The 11886-nt window shown below is 50.6% G+C and overlaps 1 protein-coding gene across 1 annotated transcript in view; it reads left to right on the top strand.

Moving 5' to 3' along the window:
- The window catches only part of ADA (adenosine deaminase), a 28315-nt gene that overhangs the window by 8984 nt on the left and 7445 nt on the right, over positions 1–11886 (top strand). Inside the window, exons 3-6 of the mRNA XM_018073801.2 lie at positions 6928–6989; positions 10448–10570; positions 10699–10842; positions 11616–11731. Of these exons, the coding sequence (XP_017929290.2) occupies positions 6928–6989; positions 10448–10570; positions 10699–10842; positions 11616–11731 (445 nt within the window). The remainder of the gene's footprint in view (positions 1–6927; positions 6990–10447; positions 10571–10698; positions 10843–11615; positions 11732–11886) is intronic.

Here is an 11886-nt window from a genome sequence, read left to right as displayed (position 1 = left end):
ATTCCCTGGGGTCCTGTCCCTGGTCCCCCCAGAGCAGAGCTCAGGGTCTGCCCCTCCTCTTCCCCTCCCGAGGAAGTTGTAACTGCAGTGAGGTCTCCCCTCAGTCTCTTCTTCTCCAGCTGAACACACCAAGTGCCCCCCCAACCCGTGCCATGGTCTACTAAACTAAATGTTTTCTCTTGGCTTTTTCATTTTGTTCCGGGTTTTTTTTGTTTTTTGGGTGGTTTTGTTTTGGTAGTTTTGTGTTTTGTTTTGGTTTGGTTTGGCTTTTTTGTCTCTTAAACATTTAGTTCAGTTTGTGTTTTGTTTTGGTTTGTTTTTTTTTGTCTCTCAAATATTTAGTTCAGTTTTGCCTCAGGTGCCTGTGACACGACCTTGGTGGCTGCTGTCAGAGGGTGCTCCAGTCTTTCGCTCTTGCCATGCCTTGTATAGGTGCATCTCAAGTAGGATCATGTGGTAATGTTTATTATTCAGGTTAGAAAACAGTTGAGGAGGAAGAAGATGAAACAGCTGTGGTTAGCAATAGTCCTGTATCTGATGGTAGATCACTGCAGGATTGTTCTGCTCCCAGGCTGTGGTACAGGGAGCTGCTGTACAGGGAGCAGGTCTCCTCTGCCTGGCTGCCACATTGGGCTCTTGGTGGTAAGTGAGGGGTCAGGGCAGAGGAGACCAAGAAAAGTGATGTGAGGCTTGTGGTGGTCCTGCTCTGGGAGAACATGAGTGGTGGCAACACTGTGTGGCTTTCCCAAAGAAGATTGTCTCTGAAAACCCAGCAGAGTTGGGTTTTTCTGCTGCTGTTTGCATCCCCTACCACTCCCAAACCATTTCTCTCTCAGTTTGAGTTCGCACCAGGAAAGTCTTGCATAGTTGGAAAGGTCTGTGTGCACAGGTCTGATTCATGTTTCGCTCCATCACAATCTTCCCTCTCAGGGAAGTTGATTCATGCAGCAGCAGGCAAACCTTGATACCAAAATCCAGGGAGTGCTGACAGCTGCTAATGGTTAAAGCCTTTTTAAGGCTGCTTCAGTTTTGGGAGGTGGTGGCCTTTCATCAGGTCCACTGAGAACAAAGGCTGTTGGTTCACCCCAGTGATTTTAAACTTTCAGATGAGAGAAGCAACTTAAGTTCTTCTTTCACTTGTGATTCTTCCCGCTTTTCCAGTGCGTGGGAGAGTGGAATGCCAAAGAGAAAGACCTAGGAAAATCTGCAGGGTTTGACTGCTAAGATCAGGCTTCTGTTGCCCGGCTGCTGGTAATTATGAGACTGGTTTTCCTGAGTCAGGCAGTCCCTTTCAGTCCTGTGAACCTGCTAAGTCAGGCTTGGGGAAAAAAAATGGGCCTGAAGTCAGTTAATGAGCCCTATTCATTCCCCTGGACCCTCTGCCATTGGGAACGATCAGTTTTGTGTTTTAGAGATGTTTCTGGTGACTGGAGCGGCTTCGAGCCCCGGCTGAACCTGGGGCCAGGGCTGCCTCTGTTTTTCAGGAGCTCTCTGACTCCCAGTGACTGAGGTGGATGAACAGGGAGCTTCCAGGGCTGCTGGGGGACAACTTTGAACCCTGCTTATCATAGGCCATAAAAGAGCAGAACAGACTGACGTTCCTTGGACACCAACCATCAGGCTCCCCCCGTTCTGCTGCACAACCAGAGCAGAGACCCTGTCCTTGCTCGCTGCTGGCTTCTCTCCCTTCAGGCCAGCCCCAGCTTGAGGGCTTCAGGACCCATGGCTCTCTTCTCCTGCATCTCCCATATGTCTTGAGCTGTGTTGTGGGAACAGGAGTTTCTGGGCTCAGGCTCTGCTGCTGGATGCTGGTTTGGAACATGGGCATCGGGTCACACTGGGCAGGTGTTCCTGCAAGACACACCGTGCGTGTCATGGTGCTTTGGGGCCTGTCCCTATCCGAAGGGAGACAGTTGTCTCTGACACAACCTTCGTACCCAGGAGCTGGGAAGGGTGGCCAGAGCTGGCTGGAGCTGTGCATGTCCCATCAGTGCTGAGGAGATGGCACTAAAGGTGCTCACACTGGCTGTGCCCAGGGAGTTTGGGTGGGTCTCCTCCCCTGCTCTTTGTAACACTGCAGCCTCTGTGCTGAGCTGATAGTACAGGGATTTGCCTTGGGAGCCAAACTTCAAAGCTAAAAATTAAAAACAAATTGAATTTACGAAGGTGATCCTTATTGTGGGGACTGCAAATGCACAACAGTGTGTTCAGGGTGATGTTGTCTTTGGCTAAGCCACTTGTTGAGTACAGCCTGACCCCTGACTCTTGGCACGGGTCAGAGCTTGTTGCTGCTGAGGCTGCATTGAGCTCAACCATACCTTACACAGTGGTACCTTGTGTGCTCAGTCCTTCAATAATGGGATACAGGGATGCTCTTGGATAAACTTCCTGCATCCACTTGTCAGCCGTGATGGCAGTGAGAGGTTGGCTTGGTGCTGCACAGAGTGCAAGGGCTCTGTTTATTGCTCCAGCCAGGGGTGGGTGTGAGATCCATGGTGGGTTTGCGAGGACATGGCCCTGTCACCCCATGGGATGTCACCTGTGATGACACACAGCCACCATCACCTGTTAACGTCACCACGAGTCTTGTACTGAGATCAGTGAAGGTTGAGAAGTTGGTGCTGGGAGGATGGTACCAAAGGCTTCCCAGCACAGGAGTAACCTCCTCCTCCTCAGCCACCAAACCCGTGTATCATGTCAGTGCTTGTCTGGAAAGCATGGATGTGCTTTGCAGCCCAGCAGTGTGTCCTGTGGGTCTTGCAAGTCTCCCCCACGTTTCTCTTTCAAAGACTCAAGCCTTAAAGCCTGTGGCAGATTCATCTCCCAGGTGCATTTGTGGGTGTTGCCAGGTTTGAGGACAATACTGTGCCCCTTCCACTTCACATCCCTCTTGAGCCACTCGCACCTCTTGCTCCTAAATGAGTGTTAGTGGTGATCTTAGGATGAGGATGACTTTACTCCTGACAGCACACTTCCATAAAACCAGTATTTGGGAAACACAGTTCATTCTTTTTTGCAGTGATTGGCATTTGTCCTATCTCTTGTTCAGCTTTGCTCTCCATTAATATTTGCCTGCCACACTTATCTAATAATTGACAAATTACAGCTACAATTACCCTGTTTTTCAGCTATTGAGATTAATAGAATGAATTTAAATGATCAGCTTTTAATGGCCTGATAAGTAATCCTGGGCAAAATCACTGTTTAGGGTTTTAAAATGATGCCACTTTACCAGCTGCATTTGGTGTTAATTTTACTGTGGTGTTAGGACTGACTTTGGTCATTGTATGTATTTTAAGAAAGACCCTAGAACTACCTCATACAGAAAATCCTTCAAGTGCCTTAGCTTGGATGGCTCTTTTAATGCCATATAATAGGCAAACTGAGCAGTTAACTGCTCTGCCATGGTCTGCTGAGCAAACTCTAATAGAGAAATTGTATTGGGTTTACTGTGGCTGAAAATACTTTGAATGTTTAGTTAACTTTTTCCTCCTAATTTCACTAAATTGAAAATAATCAGACTTGATCTTGGAATGGAACATACTTGTTTGAGTACCTAATTTTGTGTTTGAATTTATTTTGAAGCTTATTAAGTCTCAAAGAAAACATTACAATATCGCCAGAGAAGTCACGCCAGAGCCCTTAAAACTTCTCCTTTTTAAAATCTGAACCAATTTGCTGATATCTGCACCAGTGAGTCACGTGCCCTGGTTGAGCTGAAACTTTTTTTGCATAAAAATGGAAAGCGCTGGGTTTGCTCTGATGGCCTTGCTGGGGGCTGCCTGTGCTGAGGACGCACAATTTACAGCCAGTTACATCTTTTGAACTCACCCCTCTGGCTTTCAACAACTCTTTAGTGAAACTAAAGGTTTTATTGAGTTGCACTCTGGGTTTTTGATGGGCTGGCAGGAGATCAGTGGAGGTGCAGAAGGACACAAGTGTGGCTGCACAGAGTTGGTCCTGAGGGTCCTCACTGCAACTGGGGGAAGAGCAAAGCTCCTGCCCCAGGAAAGCATTGTAGAGCTCTGCTGCTTTCTTGTTCTCCATCAGAACAAGTGTTGTCACATCCTGTGAGAAGGGAAGGCATCAACCTGGTCGAGTGGGTGGCAACCCTGCCCATGGCAGGGGAGTTGGAGCTAAATGATCTTTAAGTTCCTTTCCAACCCAAACCTTTCTCTGATTTTATGATCAGTGGTCCTGGAATGGTTGGAGGCTCCTCTGCAGTGCTGGTGCAGCACTGGTCCTGGACCAGTGTTGAGATCCCCATTTAATTTGTGTGCACAAGTTTCTGCTCCAGATAAACCAGAGGGTTTGGGGTGAGAGACCATGTGCCCATGGAGCTCTGTGTGCCAAGGAGCAGAGCCCTGGAAAAGGCACTGGGCTCCTGCATCCATCATTATTTCTGCTTGCTCAGGCATCATCTCCTGGAGCCACAGTTCAGAGAAAACTCTTTCATCTCTCTCTGGGCGCTTTCTTTGGCTTCAGGCAAGGTCATGTCACCCACTTGTGTCTGGAAAAGTCTTGTGCTTTGTTTACCCAAAACAAACACTCAGGAAGAGAGCTGAAATGTAATCTGCAGCGAGCAGCCTCCCACAGACCTGGAGGCCTGGGGGTTTGCCAGCAAGGCGCCCTGGGGAGATGAGCAGCTGGGTTGTGCCTCTGCTGATTGCATCCTTATCTAGAGCCTTTTAGGCACACCTTTCCATCTTCTCTTGAGTGTCCTTTGGCCATCTAAATAGCATAGATTGCTTCTCAGCTGCAGAAAAGGATGCCCTGAAGCACTGATCTTGGGGAAACCCAAAACTTTTTGGGTTGAACAGCATTGAGCTGCCTTAGTTTAGATCCCTCCAGACCCAAAGAAATGCTGGCAGGGGAGGAAGAGCCTGTTGCTGGTGTTGGAGAGGAACCTTGCTGCTTTACAAGCGTCTCACCTGCAGGAGTGGCAGGAGGAGGTGACTTGCATGGACAGAGGACACCACAGAATCTGCATTCTCGTTGATGGGAATGTCACATTGGGATGTTCTTGCAGGAAACACTTGAGAAGTGTTTGGAGTGAGAAGACCTCAATAGGTTCAGGTTGCTTGGTTTTTAAATCCAGCGTGAGCAAGTTTCAAGCCTGTAAGTTTTATCCATCAGAAAGGGCTGTCACAAGGGCTGTTGGATATCTCAAGGAGTGGAGCTTGCCTGGTTTTGAAATAGGAGTTGGAGCTCAAGAGTGGAAAGCATGCCAGGCGTCCACATCTGGCGATGCAGATCAGTCCATGGTGTGTTATTTTATCTGCTGCTCTGCAGGACATTCAGTCCTCATAAGCAGGATTGTGTAACTCAAGATGGGGGGGAAAAGCAGGTTTTTCCCTTTTCCAGTCTTCCTCCCTGTAGATTCAGATCGTATCTTAAGGGTAGGAGAAGTGACAGGGATATCTTTTTACAGCCTGCTAACAGTGGTGTCTCTGGGCATGTTCGTGACCCCCTGGGCCAGCTGATTGCAACAGTGCAGGATCAGCAGCTCGAGCTGTCCTGAGCCTGGCACCAGTGCCTGTGGAGGGGCATGTCCTGTGGGGGTGGGCTGGCCCCCAGCCCTGCCCCTGCCCAGCAGTGAGGGCCCTGTGCAGCAGCAGTGGTGGGTGACAGCCCTGGCCGTGGGTCGGGGGGCTCTGCCTGCACGGCAGGGCTGCAGGGCAGGGTGGGCACGGGAGCGAGCTCGTGGGCATCAGTGCCAGGAGCTCACATCACCTGCTCTTGGACGCTCCTGAGGATCCAAAAGGATCCAAGGGAGGTGGACAGTCCTGCCTTGCCCTGCTGGCAGGGACCGCTTACTCGTTTTTCCTCCCAGCTCCTCGTAGTTATTGTTTGATACATACCCTGATGCCAGAGGGTTTGTGGGTTTTAATTAGTAACCCTGGGTGGTTTAATTATCCATGCAAATATCCAGTCCTCTTCTGAATCCTACTCAATTCTTACTCTGCAGAAAACATCTATGCAGTAGAATGTGCACGATGTTACAACTAACAACTTTGGGTATCAAGTTGCTGCTCTACAGTTTGATTAAAAAAATAAAATTAAACATGCATTTTGTAGGCTATGCTGTTACTTAAAAGAAAACAATGCTGGAAAGATGAATATCTAGCTGAAACATTTTACAGCTAATATTTTCCTTCCCAGTTTGACTTCCAAATTACATCTGTCATGTTCCTCCAAAAGCCCCAGCTGGCTAATGAAAAAAACTTACTTTTGTTTTTCTGGGGCTCTTTCTCCAAAATCCAGTGTTTCAGCAATAATCAGGAAACAGGGTTTCACAGTGAAAAGACCCGAGTTACTGTCCCATTTTTAATGAGTAAAAATTTAAGTGTTTTATTTTGAAACCAGTTTGGTAGCTCTGTGGGACAACTTGTTATTATTTTTTACAGCACCTTGAACCATGGGACCGACCTCTTGTGTAGGATTAGAGATCCTGTAAGCTCTGATAATACCAAGTAATTAACAACCCATCAGGAGCTGATTCTTGGAAGTGAAGTCAAAGTTTTTGTAATGACTCTTAGCAAATTAATTGGTGTTTGGCTGCCTGTGACTTCAAGGAGGAGTAAGCTGGAAAGCAAAGGTGTTTGGGGTTTGCTTTTTTCACTCTTCCCTAACTCTGAGCCATGCAAGCTAAATAAGGATAGGGCAGTTCCTGAAAATTACTGGAAACAGAATAATTTTCTAAAGACTCATTAAATGTGTGAGCTGCAGCAGCTGTAAGAAAATACTTAGTATTTAGATGTTGAAAAATAAACTTTATAATGATTATATTTTAAAAATGTTTCTGTGCTTCCTTGTCATGATTTTGTCCCTGTATTGGCTGCATTTATACCCATGTGAGTGCCAGCTACTTATCTCTGAACTTTTGCTGCAGCTCTAAGAATACCTGACCCATTTTTCTTATTGCAGGTTGAGCTTCACGTCCACCTGGATGGAGCCATTAGACCAGAGACAATCTTGTACTTTGGCAGGTGAGCTGTGGGGTGAGGAAAGCTCTGGGAGCTGCAGTTCCAAAGCATCAACCTTTCTCCTTGTCCAGGTCTGTGACAGAAGAGCTCCTGCAGGCAGCAAACCTGGCTGGTGCTGGTGCTGTCTCTGCCCAGATGGGTCCTCTGGCACAGTGTGGTGACACTGAGCACATCCCAAAGGACAGTGGGGCTGCACAGTGTGGTGACACTGAGCACATCCCAAAGGACAGTGGGGCTGCACAGTGTGGTGACACTGAGCACATCCCAAAGGACAGTGGGGCTGCACAGTGTGGTGACACTGAGCACATCCCAAAGGACAGTGGGGCTGCACAGTGTGGTGACACTGAGCACATCCCAAAGGACAGTGGGGCTGCACAGTGTGGTGACACTGAGCACATCCCAAAGGACAGTGGGGCTGCACAGTGTGGTGACACTGAGCACATCCCAAAGGACAGTGGGGCTGCACAGTGTGGTGACACTGAGCACATCCCAAAGGACAGTGGGGCTGCACAGTGTGGTGACACTGAGCACATCCTAAAGGACAGTGGGGCTGCACAGGTAGCAGGAGCATGAGCAAGGTGGTCATGGGTTTGTGAGCCGGGCAAGCCAAGAGGAGCCACCATGAGAAAAGCCCTGAAGGTGTCTCATAAACAGCTGCCTGCCTTCGAAGTGTGGCTGGGACACAGCAGAGCAGCTGTATTCTGATTCCTTTTTCCATGTTCCTAATTGCAAAAGCAAGTGAAATGGCAGCAGGTGGGAGCGTTGTCTTGGTGGTGGTTCCATGGTTTGGGAGGAAAAACCCACCCTGCCCTGCTGCCTTTGAACCCTGGGCTCTCTGCCTGGTGTCAGCAGTCACGCTCACGTGTGTGGGTGACCCCAGGAGCTCTTGGCAGTGGCTTGGAGAGAGGTTGTTTCCTTGACAGAGCCCACATGCATCTTCTCCCCTCAGTGTAGACTGTGTGGGAAGCACTGGGTGAATGATTAACTGGTGTGAGGACCTGGCTCCATGCTTGCAGGAAAAATAAACAAGATTTCTTCCAGCTGTCACTGATACCCTCAGATCAAGAAGGTTGTGAGCTTAAGGATTTCAGGGAATGGCTCTCAGGCACAACTTTGGTACTTTGGGGAGGAAATCAGTTCTGAGGAGCATGGGAAGTGGTTCTGGCATCCTGTGAGCCCAGCAGGCTCCAAGGCAGTGCAGTCCTAGGGGGAATATTCTTTCTACAGTAGCTTTTTCTGCAGGACATGGCCATACCTTTGGCAGTGTAGTCAGAGCAAGGAGGATGGATCAGAGCTGTCCATCCCATTCGCTGCAGGATGTTGGCCCTGAGCTGAGTCAGGGTTCCTGCTGGTGGGCTGCAGGGCTGGAATACAGGTCCAAATGGACAGACGAGTCGGTGGTGACTCCCTGGGACTCTGCTGGGTCCCTCTTCTAGAAAAAGGAAAATGCCAGTGGAGGGCTGTGGGACCCCTGAAGCCCAGGAGGCCCTGGCTGTCTGGGGATCCTGTGCCAGGATCCTTGCTTAGGGCAGAAACCTTCATTGCCTGAGTGTGTGCCGAGTTCCCTCTTATTTTTAAACAGCCCTGGCATCCCCCAGAGCTGCCAGCCCTCGGGTGGAGCAAGGCTGTGCTATTCGTGAGCTCTAAAACTTGCACTCGCACAAAAAAAGCAGTGGGGCAGTGCAGGAGGTTGTAGGGGACTGACTGCCTTAATAACCTCACCCTGGGCACAGAAGGCTGCTTGTGGTCTATTTTTAAAGGTAAATAGCTGGAAATAAATTTGCCAGGTGGTGGCATAATATAACCCCGAGCTGCTGGGATGCACAAGGTCCCTTGGGCAGTGCACTGCTGAACTGGGCTGTTTTTAGAAACTTTGTCTCCAGTTCTGTCACGTCTGGGCCAGGGTTTGCATCCCCCCTGCCCAGCCAGAGGGTTTAGAGCCATGGCAGATCCCTCATGGGACTGAGTGTCCCCAGGAAAGCTGCCCTGTCCGAGGTGGGATGGTGTGTGTGGTGCTGCCCATGGCTGGAGGTGGCTCTGGGCAGGACACCGAGGTGCTGGTGGGCACGAGCACCTTCCCTGGAGCAGCTTTGCCTCAGGAAGGATCCCACCTACCAGCAGGGTTGGATGGGGCAGCAGCAGCTCCCAGAGCCACACTGGCATGATCCACCAGACCTCCTCATCCAGAGACCTGACTCCAGGGCAGATCATCCCAAAGCACTGCTGCTGCTGCCTGTGCAGAGGCAATCCTTCGGGAAGCACAGGAAAATGTCAGGGAAGGGGCTTTGCTGTAGGAAATTTTCCCTGGGCAGGTGGAGGGAGTGCATGCCGGTTCCTAGGGCAGACACTGATGTGTCAGTGCCATGGAAAGGGCAAGGCAGGGAGGAAAACCAATGCCCTGGCAAGACGAGTGTTCCCTGCTGAGTGCCAGCAACTTAATCTGTGCAGATTGCATGTGAGGGCTGAGCGTGGGGCTGGTTTCCTTCCTGGCCGAGGGGGGAAGGAGCAGTGTTTACTGAGCCCAGGAGCAGGGTCCTTTGGACTGTGTCCCTGCATGGCTCCCTGGAATGGTTGCTGGCATGGGGACAATAAAGCTGTCTGCGGTGTTTTGTCTCTATTAGCAGAGATCCACCAATTAGCTGTAATTCATTGTGGCAGAAAAGAGGATTAAAAACAAATGTCTGGTTATTATTCCAAATTTATGTTGGCTTGTGCAGGGTACCAGAGTGTGGGGGTGGCAAAGCCTGCCCAGGAAGCCTTCAGCACCCTTGGCTGGCAGCCTGGCTGTTGCCCCACTGCCCTGGGGACACCTTCCCCCACACAGTACTCCAGCTGCTCCAGGGAAAAATGGCCTCTCCCCTCTTGGAAGTACTTAAATGGGCTTTAGCATCGCTATCCCTTTGGTGAGAGCAGTTGTTGCCATTTGCTCCTGCGTGGAAGGTGTCCCTGTCAGAGAAGACACTACCACAATGCTGGGCTCGGGAACCAGCTCACTCACAGGAACTGAACCCCTGAGCCACGACACTCCTGCCTGCATGATCCCAGGCCTTGGAGCATCCCCTCGATTTTTCAAACCTTTGAGCCTGCATAAGTGGATATTGACTTTTCTAAAGAATTTTGGCAATTCCTAGGACTAGGAGGTGCCAAGAAATAATCCAGAGCCCCTTTAGATGAACTCCTTCTTAAGCTTAAAATGTGCCCTGGCTGTGTTCCTGCAGGGTCAGTCTGGGCTTGCATTTCGGTTTGTTTGTGCTTTGCCTGTGTTTTGGATTGCCTTCCTCCCCGCTGAGATTCAGGGCAGCATCCACGAGGAGATTTTGGAAGGACAGTGTGTGCTGTGTGTCTCTGTGAAGGAGTAGTGGTTGATGCTGCCAGCTCGAGATGTGATCGCTGTGTGAGAGGGACTGATCAAGAATGTGATACCTTCCCTCCCTGTCAGTGACACGTGCCTTCACTTTCAGAAAAAGAGGGATCCCTCTCCCTGGCGACACTGTTGAGGAGCTCCTGAAGTACGTCAGCTATGACACACCGCTGACACTTCCCCAATTTCTAGAGAAATTTAATTACTACATGCCTGCTATTGCGTAAGTACCCTGCTTTTTGCTTCTCCCCCCTCAACCCTTGGCAGCATCCCTTGGCTCAGCCCTGGAGGTTCCCTGTGTGCCCTGAGGGCGAGCAGTCCCAGTGATGGGTGGCCCTGCTGTCCCTGCAGGGGTGACCGTGAGGCAGTGAGGAGAATCTCCTACGAGTTTGTGGAGACAAAGGCAAAGGAAGGAGTCGCCTACGTGGAGGTCCGGTACAGCCCTCACCTCCTGGCCAACTCTGGCGTGGATCCCATCCCCTGGGGACAAGCTGAGTGAGTGATCCTGCTGTGCCAGGGAGCTGCTGGGTGGCCAGCTGGGCATGGAGAAGGCATGGCCCACTCTGGACAGCAGTTGTGTGTCCAAAGCCTGCTGTAACCAAAGCTCCTCTCTCCCCCCATGCAGTGAGCACCAGCATGCTTCCACCTCTCCTTCCCACCTGTAGGGTTTTTCATCTTGAATATCTCTGTGTGCTGCTGTGTCTTAATGTCCCTTGCTCTGGGCACCAGATTCTGCATGTGCAGGGCAGCTCAGTCTTCTGGCTGGAGCTGTTCTCTGTGCGAGGCAAGGCAAGTCCTTCACATGTGGACTGCCTGCAAAATGGGAATTTGAGCTGGCAGAGATGGTGGGTGGCATTGGAGGGGGCTGGTGATCCGATCCCTTCCTTGCATGTCATCCCCTCTGTGATGTGTGCCTCTTATTAAATCAGTGCTGGGCTCTGTGGCCCCTCCAAAGTGTGCTGTGGTGGGCATTGAGCCCCATGCTTGCCCCTGCCTGGCTGCAGGCAGTTGTGTGTCCTAATGAGATACTCTGGCAAAGAGGGGGTGCCTCTGTGCAGGATTTGCCCCTGGTTCCCTGAGGCATTTCTAGATCTTACTGTCATCTTCACGTGCTTTTGTGGTAAATGTGGGCATGGCATGGGTGTAAAAGGTGCTCATAAGTTCTGGGTGGTCTCATCGGGTGCCTCTGGATGTTGAGGCGAGTGGAGCCCCGGGCAGCCTCCCTGGCTGGTGTCTGCCCTCTTGCTGATGGCTTTTCTTCCCTGCAGGGGAGACCTCACTCCAGATGAAGTCGTTCAGCTCGTAAATCAGGGACTACAGGATGGAGAAAGGGATTTCCACATCAAAGCCAGGTCTATTCTATGCTGCATGCGCCATATGCCAAGTAATGTATTGCAGCTCCCCTGCTGCCCTGCTCCCCTTCCCTGGCGCGTGGCGGGGGGTGATGGCCCCTGGGTTTGGGTCCCTGCACAAATGTGGGGAAAGCCCCTGGTCTGTGGGTATGATGCAGGACCAGACAGTGCTGAGGAGGAGTTCTTC

This window comes from Manacus vitellinus, unplaced genomic scaffold, assembly GCF_001715985.3.
Source record: "Manacus vitellinus isolate BGI_N305 unplaced genomic scaffold, ASM171598v3 scaffold_26_pilon, whole genome shotgun sequence".
Lineage (NCBI taxonomy): Eukaryota > Metazoa > Chordata > Aves > Passeriformes > Pipridae > Manacus > Manacus vitellinus.
The sequence above is the reverse complement of the archived record's forward strand: the minus strand, read 5'-3'. Positions and strand labels throughout refer to the sequence as shown.